The sequence below is a fragment of the Crassostrea angulata genome, chromosome 3 (genome assembly GCF_025612915.1).
Source record: "Crassostrea angulata isolate pt1a10 chromosome 3, ASM2561291v2, whole genome shotgun sequence".
Classification (NCBI taxonomy): Eukaryota; Metazoa; Mollusca; class Bivalvia; order Ostreida; family Ostreidae; genus Magallana; species Magallana angulata.
In genome coordinates this window covers 39,044,704-39,061,840 of record NC_069113.1, presented here as the reverse complement: position 1 = coordinate 39,061,840, position 17,137 = coordinate 39,044,704, and the positions used below count along the sequence as shown (strand labels likewise).

The 17,137-nt window shown below is 32.5% G+C and overlaps 1 protein-coding gene across 1 annotated transcript; it reads right to left on the bottom strand.

The window, feature by feature from the left end:
- Positions 1 to 8,573: 8,573 nt before the first annotated feature.
- On the bottom strand, positions 8,574 to 17,130 carry LOC128175511 (DDB1- and CUL4-associated factor 5-like). The gene is made up of 9 exons (XM_052841185.1): positions 16,774 to 17,130; positions 14,937 to 15,080; positions 14,518 to 14,554; positions 14,193 to 14,332; positions 13,615 to 13,747; positions 13,228 to 13,441; positions 12,770 to 12,836; positions 12,127 to 12,245; positions 8,574 to 11,384 (listed from the first exon to the last, which is right to left on the bottom strand). The coding sequence occupies exons 1-9, from the start codon at positions 16,970 to 16,972 to the stop codon at positions 10,230 to 10,232; spliced, it is 2,208 nt and encodes a 735-aa protein (XP_052697145.1). The 5' UTR covers positions 16,973 to 17,130; the 3' UTR covers positions 8,574 to 10,229.
- Positions 17,131 to 17,137: the final 7 nt, after the last annotated feature.

Here is a 17,137-nt window from a genome sequence, read left to right as displayed (position 1 = left end):
ATTGATTACAGAAAGAAGGTCCCTCATTTTTCCTTCCAGAACATATGATACTCAGCAACTTGAAGTAGACGTTTAAGATCGGAAAAAGATATACGCTTTGTTGTAAGTTAAGTACAGTGATATTGAAAAAAGGAGCTGGCCAAACATAATTTCTCCAATGATGTGTTAAAGAATATATAAGTGTTTCAATATAAACCCTCTTTTTATATTCTTATCAAATAAATCACTTCAATATAAAAAAATTAAATTAACAAACATATTATTATAAACTTTAAACTATGCATTTGGCTGTGTTTTTTTCTCTCGCATAGATCTTTTAAATGATCATATTGTTTTTGAAAAATATAACTAACGTATCCTTTTTGGCGTAGGAAAATATCATGTTTCGCAATACAGAATTGCTGCAGATTAATCAGTCTGTTTTAGCATTTAAAAAACAATAACATTAATGTTGGATTTTTTACTAATGTGAACTAATGATATGATTTGATATGATATGAAATGCGGGCTTAGCAATATCAATTTTAGTATAAATATGTACTCCAATTTAGTAGTATAAGCTGATAGACATTCTGATATTCTATCAATTCATTGAACTTCAAATCTTAAACAAATATCTACAAAACTACAAAGAGCTACACTTATTTTAACATCCTTTATGTTGAGAAAAAAGGAAGTGACCTTGACCTGACCTTTATGCAAAAACAAAAAGGTCAAATTTGATTAAACTGATAGAATCATTTGGTTATATGATCCGTTTGACTGTGTCAAAATTTCATGAATTTCTTATTATAAGAAGTATGTTTGATTACGAGAAGACTCCTTCCTTAATGTCATATTTGAATAATTCAAATCTCCAGAATTGTTCTTTATGTGTAATTTGTCAATATTGTCTTTTGAGAGAAAAAAAAATCTAATCGAGAAACTGTTTATCAAGTTAGCTGAGAATACATTCAGATTGCGTTCTTTTTTTAAATATATCACATTGAGTCAAATAAGGTTAAAACAATCATTTATTGTATATAAAGGTATCAATTATTTTGACTTAACTCTGAACAATTTTTTTCAAAGTGCGTTAATATCGACGATATCAACGCACTTTGAAAAAAAAGTGCGTTGTAACACAGCGATCACATCAATTTACATAAAAGTTACAAGTAATCATGAATTAAAACGAACTGTAAACATACAAATAAGTTTATTGTTGCTTCTAATGTTAGATAATTGAAAAACTAAGTTCCAAATCTTCTTGACATATATAACAATTCACCTATGTGCATCTCCGCACACTGGGGGGTTTCAATGTTCATACCAAGAATGTTAAATGCTGATGATTTATCAAACCGTTTCTTTAAACTATGAAAAAGCTTAACTCGACGCAAACAAATTTATCAAATTTTGATACAAAGGCAGGGAAATGTATTACAAAGGTGTTAGGAATTATTGATAAATTCCAAACAATCAATATCTTCGGGCTCATATCTATGTACATTATCCGGGTGATGTCTTTTATCCCTGATAGGTAAATATTGTATGCTCAACATGAATCATAATCGCCATGTTGTTTAAACTTAGTGTAAATAAAAAATCCAATGTAGACTTAAGCTGCGACTCTATGCACGCATTTTGATATTTGTTTTTCTAAAACAAAAACAAAAAAGCTTAGCAATCTATTTTTCAGACCCAGCGTAGAGGCGAAAGAGTACTTGATGTTCGTATACATATTTTGTACACAAATAACCTAGATCTTTAAAAGATGGCCGGGTTAAATTCAAATAAAAGGAACCGACTTGTTATTTTAGTAGCTGTGGTCATAGTAGATGAATTAGGCTCATATATCTATGTTTACATCTACCAAATATGATTTCATCTAATTCTTACGGAAACATAGTTAATTCATAGCTATAGAAACAGCAAGACTGAAATCTACACGCCCTGTTTATCGATTGCTCGAAATCGAGAGCGGCTGAAACTGACAGGCAACTGCATGACAAGACTGAAATCTACACGCCCTGTTTATCGATTGGTCGAAAGCTAAGATAACCTTACAAAAATCACGGACTGCACGAAATACACATGATGATGTCAGACTCAAATATGAGTGGTAAAAGGCATAAGCGGGGTGTTATATAGTGCCTTTTCCCCCTAGCCATCTTTCCCCCCGGAAAAATGGCTATATAGCAGTTCTTCCCACCGGAAAAATGGCTATATAGCAGTTTTTCCCCCACGGAAAGCTGACTATATAGTGGGCTTTCCCCCTTTTTATAGCCAGATTACCCCCACGGAAAACCTACTATATAGTGGATTTTCCCCCATTTTTACTTTCCGGCTATGTTTATTGCGGACCATTCGTGACAATAATTTGAAATAACTGATATGATAGTAATTTCGCACAAAAAGGATAATTATGGCATTTATTAATACCTAGAATAAAATACATGGTCTTTCAACCCCAAATATGAACTAAGGTATGCGCCTTCATAACATGCATGTGTCATCATCGTTTATTTCACCTGTTCTCACCCCTTTTTGGTACACCTTTTACACGGATTTCGGAATACCTCGAATCTTTTTCATCTAATCGATGCTTATCTACAGTTTTGACTTCGACGTTATGAACACGTAAGAACACATTTGAGTGAAAATACGCCGGTTTGAAAATTTAATTTTCCAATGTATTACCATCAATGTATAAGCTTCTCCCAGGGAACTAACTGACCAATCTTGACTTAATTTTGTAGAGGAAGGGAATAAAAAGTGGAAATGTATTACTCCCTTCGTCCAAAAGGCCATCAATTTTAAATTAATACCGTTAGAATTGACGAACTTAAAAACAATTACTAGTATATATTTATTCTTCTAAATATCAAACGGGAGACAGGATGCAATGATATGATGAGAAACTGAAATGTTTTAGTTTTACTTTGGTTGATGGGGTTTTAAATCATGGTTAAGGGGTATTTTAATTATGTATTAAAAGCATGAGTAAAGTTAGTGTTTACCATTTCGTTTTAAAGTTACGCATATTCATATTTTAAGCACAATTCTACGAAACGCGAGATATTATGATGTAAACATTTAAAAAAAACAATGAAATGTCTTCACAACCAGAACAATGTCGGTATCTTTGCTGGTTACTTTGGAAAATGTGAAATGGAGCCTGAACTAACTTTATGTTTATATTGGCACTCACTATTTGCTAATTTTTCCATTTTTAAGTTTGCAACGTGATTTATAAATATACAATTTTGAAAACGATTCTATATAAATCAAGATATACGATTCCATTACCTAAAAAATTTATACTATTTGTTTCATATTTTTGCAATCAAGATTTACTTGTGTACCATATTATTTCTTCGAACAATAAAACAAGGGTAATTAAAAAAAAAAAACAAAAACAAAAACAAAAAAACAACCAACACATATATCGTGATGAGCTGACTTTTTTTTTGAAATACAAGCTTGTTCTTCTAATCAACTAACAAGTAAAAAAGGCGTATATGCGCTTAGGTTGGTTATTTATTTTTGATTTTCGGTTTCTCCTTTTATGAATAAAAGTTCATTGATTTATTTATCTGATTATTTATTATATCATTAGTCATCTTATGAATTGATTAAATGTTTTGAAGAATAATGAATTTTACCCGCGTACCTTTTTTAAAAATTTTGTTCGTAAATTAAAAAAAAAGCAGCAGAATGAATTAAAGGTAATTTTCAATCATTTTGATAAAGATATATATGAGTGATTGTGTATTTTTAAATGATGTTTTTACTTTTAAATGACCGTAAAAATATGTTTATGTGGTCATCTATAGTTTTTGAGACATGGGGCCCTAAAAAATACATAATCTTTATAATTGGATTTCAAACATCGAGCTCAAAAACAACAAAGGCTCCTACCCTGCATGGGGGCTTAAATTTTCGGTGTCATCTACTAGTGGTATACCACTATCACTGTGAAAATATGGTTAATTGGTCATCTCTAGAATTTGAGAGAGCACTATTCAATCAATAAAATGGGGTTTTTAACATCGGGCCCTGAAACATCAAGGGCCCCTACCCTGAGGGTTGAAATTTTCAGAATCATCTTCAAGTGGTAAACCACTGCCACTATGAAAATATATGTGATATGGTCATCTCTAGTTTATGAGACATTGGACCCTAAACAATATGCACTATTATTTTTATAATAGGATTTTTAAAATCGGGCTCTGAAACATCGGAAACAAAATTTCTCTAAAACAGAGGTTTAGCCTGGATGAAATTTTCACAAACAGACAAACAGTCTGATAAATTTATCAAGAAATTCTTAAAAGTTTCTCGTTTAATACAATTTCAGAACACAGAATTATGCATATAAGTGTATAACTTGTAAAACTTTTTTCAATAAATTACCTTAATCAATTCTATGTGTAGTTCCATTACACACATGTTTAACTTTCAGCATTGTCTATAAAAATAATAAATTGGCAAAACGAAACTTAACCTGTACAGATGAATGCAGATATACATGTATGCAACCTGGGAGTGTAGATACATTGATTTTAATCCTTTCTGGATTTCCATAAATATTTGTTATAATATCTGAACCAAAAACGTGAGGGAGAAACCCTACTATGAGGGAAAAGCTACTATATAGTAGATTTTCCCCCCGGGGGGAAAGGCTACTATATAGTAGGTTTTCCGGAGGGAAAAGCTACTATGGGGGAAAAACTGCTATACAACAGGGGTTTTCGTTATCAAAATAATATATTTACATCTTTCAAGTATTATTCCCGTTATTTCTTACGGAAACTTATAGTTAATTCATAGCTTTATAGAAACAGCCAGACTGAAATTGACACGCCCAGTTTATTGATTGGTCGAGATCTACAACTACCTAAGAAAAATCACGGACTTCACTAAATAATCATGATGATGTAAGACTCGAAGTCTCACAGGAGACGATTTTGCTGTTTCTTTTAGCTAACGTACTTATGTACATTAACAGTAATTTAGTGAATTTTACTTACTTTTTACGATAAATTTATTAATTAGTTATAAGAAAGATGTTAACATAAACAATAAAAAGCTTTTTTTTAATGATTCATGCGGGTTATGAAGGTAGCGATCATGGCAGAAAAAATTTACATAACCCGCGGGTTATGTATTTTTTCTCCAATGTCGCTACCTTCATATTCCTAATGAATCACGAAAGAAAGCATTTTATTGTTTAAGTAAAATTATCACCGATTATAATTTTACGCAATATTTTGAAAATAATGTAAATATAACTATCAAAGAATCATTCAACGACTTTAATGGGGGTGATCATTACAGTCGGTATTTGATCAAATCTATCAGCAGCATCATTATGACGTATTCGGTCACGAGTCCGACTGTAATTATCACACCATAAAAATCAAACGATGATTCCTTATTCCTTAAATATATTTTATGAGTTTTTAAAAAGTCCAATTTGTATTCTGCATTTCCGAAGTCTACAATTCTTTGAAACTATAATTCTGCATGACAAAAATCGGATTTCTTCAGAAGTTGTCTATTCGTCTTATTTCACCCAGTTTAAGACTATGAAACTTATATCGTATCAACGTCTTTAGCACACACATATTTATCAAGCATAGTGACTTAAACATTTATCCGACCAAATGAGTTGATTGCATGTCAAATGCATGTCAAAATTCTTATATTTAGGGTAGACCAGCTCTGATTTCAAAAAATTCAATACTATTGTACAAATATTGATATTGCCATAACGTTATTAAAATTAAGACACCCACATTCTTATCCTGCTACCACCACTTATATTGACTTAATTTAGTAATAAGGAATCATTCTTTGAGTATTGTGAGGTGAAAAATTTTGTCGGGGCGTGGTCAAATCCAATAAAGATAGATTTGATCACGATCCGACCGAAATTAACATGATAAAGAGATTCACTTAAAATATATTTTTTGTTGCTTGAAATTGGTTTGTTTTCCACTCGAACTTATTTAAACTTTGAGAAATATTTGGAGCAAAGACCCACTCTATGAAAGAAAAGGCATTTTAAGTTCTAAAAAATGACATTATTTATTTGGAGGTGTTGATACGTACTCGCTTACACAGTTCGAATTATCACATTCCAAATATTGAACATATTATCGATATCGATGATATGTTAAATCAATCAGTCGCTTAATAAGTCAAATATCAAAAAAGTATACCCCCTCTGTTTGTATTTATATGTAGAGGGGGTAGAATTTTTCGATATTTGACAAATTAAGCGACTGGTTGATAAAAATTCAGGTGCCTGTGGTTAAAAAAATAATGTTTTGAACGATGTTTTGAAAAATTATCAGAGTTGTTGATATTTTAATTTTTCAGTATTTTATACGTCCTTGTATAGGCATTTTACACGCCTTATTCGCCTATCTTTAAATTGAATATATAATTTAATGGTTAAATTTTGATGTAATTTTAGGTTTTCTTGATAAGGTGCTTCAATTGTTATAAGCTAGGCATGGATAAAGTCCATAATGTGTACTTTATCCAAGACTAAATAAGTATCGTGACTGATTTTTTTTCTCAAATGTGACATTTGTTGGTAAATTTTGTTAAGGAACATTTCTATTTATATCAGGGTTTTGATTAGGACTATATGAATTGTTTTATATCTTATATAGGAGCTACACAAGCAGATGAAACGCTGTCGGCTATGGACAGTACGATGATTTATCCAGCACTTAACGTTCATCTTTTCCATCATATAAAGCATTACGGTGTGGCATCAGTTCCTCGGAACAATAATCATAATATAAAAACAAATTTAAAAAAAAAGCGTTCTTTGAAGTGACAAGTCTGGTTACTCTCGCTGCATGTTGCAAACTGTTAATTCCTCATAAAATTTCGCAGTTGCACATGCTGTTTTAAAACATGAAAGTCGTGAATTCAAATAGTCGATCATGAAGTGACCATGATCTTCTTTACATGAAGCAACTGTAAACTACAGGTACATTCTTATTTGATAAGATATAAATTCATGGAAAGCGTGGGCGAATCCTCTGCAACTTTTCCAGCATCCCATGTCAACGAATAGTCCTCATGCACAACACAGAATCAGCATTAAGATCATTAAGTTAGGGAGCGCTACGGCTACCTAATGTGGTTATGGTTAATTTGTTTCATGATAAGATGACACTTTTTCATAGCATGCTTTGGTTAATGTATGATAATATTGTTCTTTTTCGTAACATGCTTTGGTTATCACGTGATAAGGTGGCGCTTTTTATATGATTCTGCAAGAAATTCATAGAAAGGTGTGCTTTAAATTTTCATTTTAGCTGTAAATCTTATGCTGTTATTACTTTATGTGAAGTTGGTGCTTTTAAATATTATGATGTAGTTACCAGTATTTCATGTTAAGATGGCCCCAAGACGGTGCTAACACTGGTTAAACAGTTTTTTATTTGCAATGCTGGCTATATTCATATTCGCATGAAATGCCAGAGGTGCGTTCAGAGTTGTAACTTTGATGAATTTTAAATCCACCGCTGGCAGCGTTCGATTGCCATCGGTTAAAAATTCCATAATCAGTAATCACTAAGGGATGCAATTCGCAGCAATTTTACTGGTAGAACTATGAATATTTTTTTTGGTCAAATTTAAATAAAACGTAGTCTTTATTTAACCTTGGTAACCAGTTGTAACCATCTGAACATATAAAATGGGGAAAACAATAAAAAGTTACTGTCAAAAAAGTAGTTTCAGCTATTTTAAGTTATAGTTTCAACTATTTTAATTTATACCTATGAGAAAATAGATAACAACTGTGAGTGTTTTAAAGCAGTGCCAGCGCTATTGCCAAGATTGTATCATATTGTGCAATACAATATTGTATTCTATGATACTATGATATTAAAAATATCAAATTAAAACATGCAATGTTTTATCATATTATGATAATATCGTCATGCATCATATCATTATATAGTACTTGATCTGCAAAACAACAACTTCCTATCTTGAAAACTGTAGGAGCAGTTATCTGCACAATAGGGGTACCCTATATGCAAGATTTGCAAAACTGTGACAAGTTAGTTCAACAGCTGGTATTTTTTTATTTTCATAAATCATCAGAAATCAAATTACTAGCAATATGCACACCTCTGATATATGTACAATTGATTTGCAACTCTTGAAAACCGTAGGAGTAGTTATCCGTACAATAGGGGTACCCTATATGCATAATTTTGCCGCAATATGAATACGTTCAACAGTTTGTATATTTTTCATAAATACCGGTAGTCAGAAAGCAAAATCCTAGCAACATGCACACCTTTGATATATGTTTAATTGAGTACAATTGATCTGCAAAAGAACAACCTCTTATCTTGAAAATTGTAGGAGAAATTATCCATACAATAGGGGTACCCTTTCAGTAGCCGCTTGCCTGCCTGCCCGACCGACATTTTCACCATTTCAATAAGGGATTTTTTCTTTGGAAAACCCAGTCAAAAATTCTAAAGCGCATTAATTTATCATAACGTAAACTATGCTACAATAATATAGAACTTCAAATAAGAAAAATAAAATCTTGTGAGTACTATTTAATAGTGATAATTTATCAGTAACAAATCAACATTGCACTCCCATGGTCCTGCAACTCAAAACTCAAAATTAGCATATGTCACATTAATTACAGTAAATATATATTACAATGTATTTTTCTGTCCTTAAACCACCAAAAATTATCCGAAAGAAATTAAATAATAAACAACCTTGCAGTGGTCTTCATAGTATGTACGTCATGTAATATTATCAATAAACGACAAAATCAGTAAGGTATATTATAAATTTAAGACAAACATGAAAATGCATGCACTTCTAAAAATAACAACTTTATCGACTCCTTGTAGCTGTATTAATATGATAATTCTGTAAGTAAATTATCTGTAACAAATAAATGCGAGACAAAAACTAGGCATTAAATTTAACATGCATATAACAGAGTTTGGTAATATAGAACTTAAACTAATTTCTATTTTATATACAGAATAACAATAATATAATTTTGCTCTAGAAAGGTTGAATATATAGGTTTTTTACTACAGAATTATGAATAACAAAAATTTTTTAAAACAAGTTCTTGCAGAATTTGCCCCTCTTCTCCAAATAAAAACAAGCAAACATCAAAGCATGTAGTTGTTTGAATATGTATGCAATTAAAGAAATCTGAACAAGTGTTATACTAATAGTGTACAAAGTTGGTATCAAATAGTTCCCAACCATAAATCTGTAAATTATGATGAATTTAAAATTGATGAGAAAACATCCATTTTTTGTCAATTATATGTAATACTATTTACATAATTCATATGAACTTAACATATCTAAAATGATAATTTCAACAATCTTTTTGAAGTGCAAAACAGAGAAATTGCTAAACATGATTAGTTCAGTCAATAAAGCAATGAAACTAATCTAGTATATAGCATATAGATATGAACACCTAAAAGTACAATTTTTAAAATTTCTGGAAAAATTAGTCATAAAGGTAGCTAACTTTATGAAAATCAGAACAATATTGGACAGCCTTCCAAAATTGTAAAAGTCTTTGTATATTTCTGAAAAAGCACAAAGACAGTAACTGATTTCTCCAAAAACCAATATTACACAAGTATCTTATTTTCTTATAAGTTTTGAAAGAATACTAGACAGTAAAAATTAATTACACATATATGCTTTATATAATGAATACTGTATACAGGGAAATATTCACCCCTGTTTTTCGCCCCTTTCGCCCTTGTTGTCAGCTGGAAAATTTTAGACTAAGCGAATTCAAAACAGTTTTTAAGTAACAGTTTTAATTAGAAAGAGTAATTATTTTTATCTGTGTCTGGGCGAATTCAAGTTAAGTCAAAACTGTTCGCAAGAGTAAACGAGCAAAACAAACACGGAGCAAAAATAACCGTATACAGTACATGCTTACAGCAATATCAGTGTCATTCCCCTTGTAATGACCCTCTTAAAGTGTATACCTGTAATTAATCTATTATATTTTTACAAATTACTTTTAAAATGAATCAAAATCGATCGTCCCTGGCACTTAATATCACTATAAGAGTGTTTTTTGTGCTGCTTTATACTGGCTCCTTTTTAATATATATCACAAGTAAATATGTATGTTATTATATAATATAATAAAACCAATGTCAATTTCATAGTACATGTACAGCAAATTGCCTTTACACATCATCCCGGTCACTGTTTTTACGATAAGTTCTCTTATTCTTTTTTGATTTGTTTTTGAAACATTTGAATTCTGTCCATTTTCTCCTACTACCCTCTTCCTCACTGTTTTCATCATTGTCATGACTACATCCAGGTTGCTGACTGTCACCTTGATGATTCTGAACACCGTCTTTTGGTTGCTGGGTTACTGAACTTGATGATCCATTTTCGCTGAAAAGTTTTTCTGCTTCTCGGCCAGTGTCAACACAGGAGTTATAATGCGAATTGTTTTTACCGTTTTCAGATAAATATGGACCCAACCCTGGATTTCCTTTTGAAGTTGAAGGCTCTGAATGATTGACGGGAGCAGAAGACACTTGGTTCTCATCATCACTGTTATCTTCCTCTGTCTGTAGCACATTATTTCTGAGTTGTCTGAGTCTTTTCAGTTGTAATTGCCTTCTTTGAGTTTGAGCAGCAAGGATATTTACAGGATGACCAGATAATTTACCAGTTTGAGGCTGCTCATCTTCACTTGAGTCTGAAGAGTCAGTCTGATTTCTCCGTCTTTTCAGTAATTTGCCCTGCTGAACTCGTTTTTTCATTTCATTCCTCTTTTGAGCAATAAGATCAGAAATATTTTTTCGAGAGCTTTCATTCTCTCCATTGTTATTTTGATAATTACTATCTTCAGATAACGCATTCATAAGCCTGCTGGCTGTTTGATTAGTATCCGTAGCTTGGGCAGCCATGACACTTGCAAATGCCAACGTAAAAGGACTAAATGCAGGGTCATCAATACTGTCCGTGTCGCTCCCTGGCTCAAGTCTCTCCACAGACAACCCATCATGTCTTTCAACTTCATCTTCTGAGGTGTCAGAAATATCTGACCTAGATAACTGAATAAACCTCTCGTATATCTCCTCTTCTTCACTCAGCATTTCTGGATCAGAGCTGTTTCCTTCCAATTCTCTCTGAACTAAAGAATCAAAAAAAGCAATCATGCGTGGATCTTCCTCCACTGATTGGTTGGAGTAGTCATGTGACATAAACTGCCCACTGTTCAGAATGAGGTTGATGTATTCTTCATGACTGTACACTGGGCGCTGCTTATTGCTCGTGAAGAGCATTGCTGGAAAAGTGTTTGGAAGCTGAAATGGACTCCACACCTATCAAAAAACATAAAAGTCAATATGATCGAAAAATATGACCAAAAAAAGATCTGAAGTTTTCAATAAAAAAATTAAAATTTGTTTCACTTACAGTATATTTAATTTTCATTCAATTCATGTAAAAAAGCAAAAATTGAGAGCTTTTCATTTACTTTTGAAATGGATTCATTCAGAAAATGGAAATTATAGATCATCAAAATTTAGACTTCAAGTTAAAAAAAATTGTGTATTATAATCTTCAGCAATATAAGCTGCCAATTTTTGGAATTCTTTTTGTCTTTAATCTTTAAAATTGGTCATTGTAAAGGTGAACATTTTGTAAAATAAAGCTCTTTATAGACAATGGGATGGAACTCATGTGGTAATTTTTTTCATAAAGAAATTTAGTACTTAGTATACTATTTCATTGTTTTTAAAAACAATTTCTTTTGCCAAATAAAAATATAATAATTTCATTTTGCTTTAAAATCATTAAATGGTGTTTTTGTCCCTGTTCATATTGTTCTTCCAACGTTATATTTGACTTCTCATTAGATATAATAAACATGTATCTACAATTTTTTCCCCCAAAAGAACAGAGTATTTGACTTTAAGAACAATCTGTGTATCTCATTATCTTAATTTCAACAACTTTAATTTTCCTGTCCTTACACAATGTGGTTTCAACAGAACAGAAAGAATGTTATATCCAATACAAACTGAAAATATAGCTATTTCTAAAACACAATATAAATTTTACCTTGATCATTTTTTCCACTCCAGAAGATATGATAATGTGATTGTCGGGGTTGAAGCGAACTTGATTCACTATTGACCTGTGCCCATGAAGCACCATATGAGCCTCATTCACATAACGCCCTGTAAAAGTAGTCAAGAACAATGTCAACACCTATAGTCTTATTATAATTCTCCTTGTTTTGACATGAATCTCAAGATACATCATAACTTAATGGTACTCAGATTTATTCCTGAACATCTCATTATTAAGGTACCTCACTACACCCAGATATATACTTTTTAAGACACTACGTCACAAGATGGCAATTTAAATGTTTTGTTAAACTGTTTATATCGTTTGATTTGGTTGTATATCATCGTAGCTCAGTGGCTTAAGTATTGGGCCTCTGAACAGCAGATCATAAGTTCGAATCTGCCTGGAGCTTTTGTTCATGTTTACTGAATTAAATTTTCGATAATGTAATTTTTCATGCAAAATTGCACATTTTTTTGCCTATTTGACTTAAATACTTCCATTATGGTATCTATCATAATCAAGTAATTTTCTTCTGATTTGAGAAAATATTTCAAGGTGTAGTGAGCCACCTTAAATGAAAGAAAGTATTGTACATGTATATCATAAAGCTTGTAAACAGAAAACTTACTTGATGACAAATCCTCCGGAATTTTCCACATATATAACCGGAAGTCATCAGATCCAGACAAAACATACTGCAAAAAAAAAGTTACCAAAATCCAATAGATCCTGTGTGCTAGTGTCCAGAATATTGATCATATCATTCTTATGTCAATATGAAATCAATTTTTTCTTATTTTTTAGAAGTGAAATTTTTAATAGCTTTTTAGAACACTGCTATATTAAAAAAAAATTTTTTTAGTTATCTCAACAAGGTTTACATCAAACAAAAAAGAGTCTGGGAGTTCTTTAATTATCAAGGAATTCAACTGTTTTGGACTTGAAATAATTTTTCAAAGTTACTCTCGTACATATTATGACATGATTATAACAGTTTTCTGAGGAACTGAGATGGACAAAATGCCCACACAAAAAAAAAATAAGGGCAAAAACCAGAGAAAATATCCAAACATCTGTAACTATTACCTGGTCTTTGTCCCCAGCAAAACAGCAGCTCTTCATGGTACAGGAATTGAAATATCCAGTGTGATCAAATTCACACAGAGGCTTGTTGCTATGAATGCTGTACAGAATTGGTGGAAGTCTACGGCGCAGGGCCAGAATCTGGTCACCCGAGCGATTTATTCGGACACTGTTGGCACTTTGTTGAGCAACACTGGTTCCGTATCTTAACAAACAACTGTAAGAAAATATGTACAAATTAATTTTTAAACATCAAATTTACTGTTATCGTATAGCTAAATGTGTGCCTCTAACCATATTCTGTCTGTTGTATTCTGATGCAGAATATATTTACATCTTTGGATTTTATTTCTTATCTATATTTTCCTTTAAGTTACAAATTAATTTTACCTTTTTGGTTTCCTCACATCCCACAAACCCAATCCTTCTTTGGCATTGGCTGTTGCTAGGAGACGAGGTTCTGCCGGATTGTACATCACAGCATGCATGGATGATGTGTAACTAGCCAAACAAATTGCATCCGCTGAAATTGAGAAACAAACCAATGAAGTACCTCATCCACTACTAAAGTAAGTTTTATGAATAAAATTTTATAAAGGGCTTACTTTATAAGGAAGCAAACTGGAAGTGTTTCAGAATGGCAATTGTAGTGAGCACAGAGTATATATCGTAGGTGTATGAGTCATTACCAACAGAATTTGTGCCACATTAGGCACTTGGTTAAAATTGTTACACTAAATTATTAATAACATACATGTACATACAAAGGACTTCTATTTCTTGGTATGACTTTACGTTATATTTAAAATTTATTAATTATTCTGTTTTCATCAACCTCGGACTAAATTTCAGGGCATCCACTAATACATGTAGAATATAATTGGTAACTGTGCTAATGTGAGAGACATTCAAATATAAATCTAGTAATTTCTCCAAAATTTTCTAATAGAAATGACATGATAATGTACCTGTAGCAGGAGGCTCTCTCATGTCATACACCAAGACCCTCCCATCATCACAAGCTGTGGCGAAGACATTGCCATTCTCTGGGTTCACAGTGATACCATACACAGCATCCTCATGTAGAAACACATCCAATGTCTCTCCTCTGAAAATCAAAGCCAAGAGAAGTACAGTGAAAATAATTTTTATATGGTTTTTGGAATATGAAATGAGGATCTATAATTATCTATTCATTTGAATTTTTTTAAATAGGCAACTCGATCAATTCGGAGGAGATTGATATACATTTGTATATATACATGTATAATATGATAGTTGATTTATACATACGTTTTTAAATCATGGACAATTACTTGCTCGTCATTTCCTGTAAATATATATTAATATACCTTATAATAAATATGTTTAAAATATCAGTATACCAGGGTACACACAATTTATGTGATTATATATATATTGGTATGTACATCTATCAGGTTTTCTTACAATTACTTCAAAGAATATTGTACCAGGGTTATATTGTAAATGCATCAAACTTTAAAATGAAAAGTATTTTCTTATACAAATCATGTTTCAAGATATACTCTGATTTTAAAATTCTCATTATGTGACAGTCTGATTAAAGCCACCCCTTCCCTTCTTGGAATTGTCAGGCAGACCCTGACAAGCATAAAGAGAAAGGGGGAGGGGGGAAACAGACTGATAATGTAAATATTGTAAACACAAAATTTGGTTTTTTAGGTAGTTACCTCCTGAGAAGACTTTTGTGTTCTCTGAATCAAAACCTAGACAGAAAATGTTGCTTGTGTGTTCTCCTTTGAGTGTCCAAGGCTTGGATATATCTGACAAGGCTTTCTCTACATTCCATATCAGAACCCTTCGGTCATCTCCACCTAATAACAAGCAAACACATTTCAAAATTATTTAATATTATCAATTGCTGTATGCACATTAATTGATCATATGGAAATAGAGATGAGTTACTATCAGGCACGTAGCATCGTTTTTGAAAGTGGGGGGGCCAGACCCATCCAAAAAATCTTGACAAGCAAAAAAAGGGAAATTTAAAGTTTTCCAAAAATCTTCAAAATCCTAATCCGGGGGGGGGGGGGGGGGGGGGGGGGGGGGGGGGGGGGGGGGGGAGGGGGGGGGTGGTAGGGGGTGGTAGACTCAGCTCAAAAAAAAAAATTCTTCCCTATCAAATTTTTTTTCCCTCCAAATCATGAAATTCCTAATCCGTGGGGGGAGGGGGGGGGGGGGGGGGGGGGGGGGCGGTAACTTCAATTTGACGACTCATTTCCTAATTTTCATACCAATTTTTTACTAACTTCCAAAAAAGTGGGGGGGCCAACTCCATTATAATTCATTTTTTTATACTAGTATGTAAATTTTAAAAAATTTCCTGCTGCAAGAAAAAGTGGGGGGGCCAGGCCCCCCCTGGCCCCCCCCCTGATGCTACGTGCCTGACTATAGTAAGAGTTAGGAATATTGTATGAAACTAAAGGCCAAAGTGAGTCTCTTATTACTTACTAGAATCAAGAAATCTGAGTATAAGTACATGTGTTATGCATTCTTGAGAGAAATATATAATATGGTTCCAAGAATGCAATTATATATGGACTGTTTAGTAGGAAGACATCACATATCATTTTGGGCCAAGGATATAACCTTAATTAAGTGACCTGATTGTTATGGTATGTTAATACATTCAACATTATCAAGAACAAATCTGGAAAAGGGCTCAAACTGCCTAGAATATATAAGAATATTAATGAACATCAGCATTATATATCTGTGAAAGATGGGACACATTGTATTCAGTGATTCAGGGACACTTTGACCTGTGTTATAGACTGGTTAGCAATTCTAAGAGTAATTGTCTATGATGGTCAGACCACTTTGAATACTGGCACCGGATAGCTCAGTTAGTAGCTACTCTAGCAGCTGACTAGAGATTCAGGGGGGAGGGGGCAGACTCGAATCCCTGTTTAATCCATCATTATTCCTCTCATCCTGTTACATTAAGAGCAGTTTATAACCCCTGGAACTTGCCAGGGAAAAGAGCTTGGGGTGATCTTCGAGGATTAAGATCATTTACGGGGGGAGGAATGTGATGATCAGACTTATTTTAATACCAGCGCCACATAGCTCAGGTGGTAGAGCACCTGACGAGAGATTCAGAGGGCCCAGGTTCAAATTTTGGTCCGGTCCATCATTAATTTCCCCATCCCGTTAGGTATCAATTAACTCTTTATTTCAATGATCATGTAAATAACCCTGGCGTACAACAAGTATACAATCATCTGGGAAATTCAGCCTAATAGACTTTAAATATGCATGGTGCAGTATGTATTACATTCTTCTTTTTTTTATTCAAAATAAAATATATATTTATATTAAACAATATTATATCTATATTATAGTAAACTTAATTGTGATACAAGACATAAATGTACTTGAAATATACAAATATAAGGAAATTTGCAGTGTTTTTATCTGTTTATGTTAATAAAAAGAATAAAATGTGAAAAAAATCAATAAATGGCCAAAATATGTGTATGCTTATGAAAAGATGACTGGACATGCCTGAAGCGATGAGTTCTCCGCCTTGGTTGGAAAATTCAATGGCATTTACACATCCAAAGTGTTCTTTCAGGTCTTTGAAGAAGAGATTTTTAGTGTTTGATACTCGGTCTCGCAGTATCCTCCTACTAGTAACTTTCTCAGACAAAGTTCTGTCATGTATCACGTTCAAAATATTTCTTGATTGATGTTTCATCGACATGTTAATGTAAAACAGAGAAAGCAGGTGCTCTTGCGTCTTCACTTGTCAAGCTGACATTTTCGATGGAACAAGAGTTACCTTCCTTCCTGTTTTTTATCCCAATGTCATTTTTTATTTTTAAAAAATTACATTTCAATTTAGACTGTCTCATAGCTTTATAATCTT

Excerpts from the sequence above, each read along its gene's own strand:
- LOC128175511 (XM_052841185.1), bottom strand. The coding sequence starts at position 16,972 with ATGTCGATGAAACATCAATCAAGAAATATTTTGAACGTGATACATGAC. Across the intron at positions 15,081-16,773 it reads CGGAGAACTCATCGCTTCAG|GTGGAGATGACCGAAGGGTT; the intron begins GCATGTCCAGTC and ends GCTTGTTATTAG. Across the intron at positions 13,442-13,614 it reads GATGTGAGGAAACCAAAAAG|TTGTTTGTTAAGATACGGAA; the intron begins GTAAAATTAATT and ends ATTTTCTTACAG.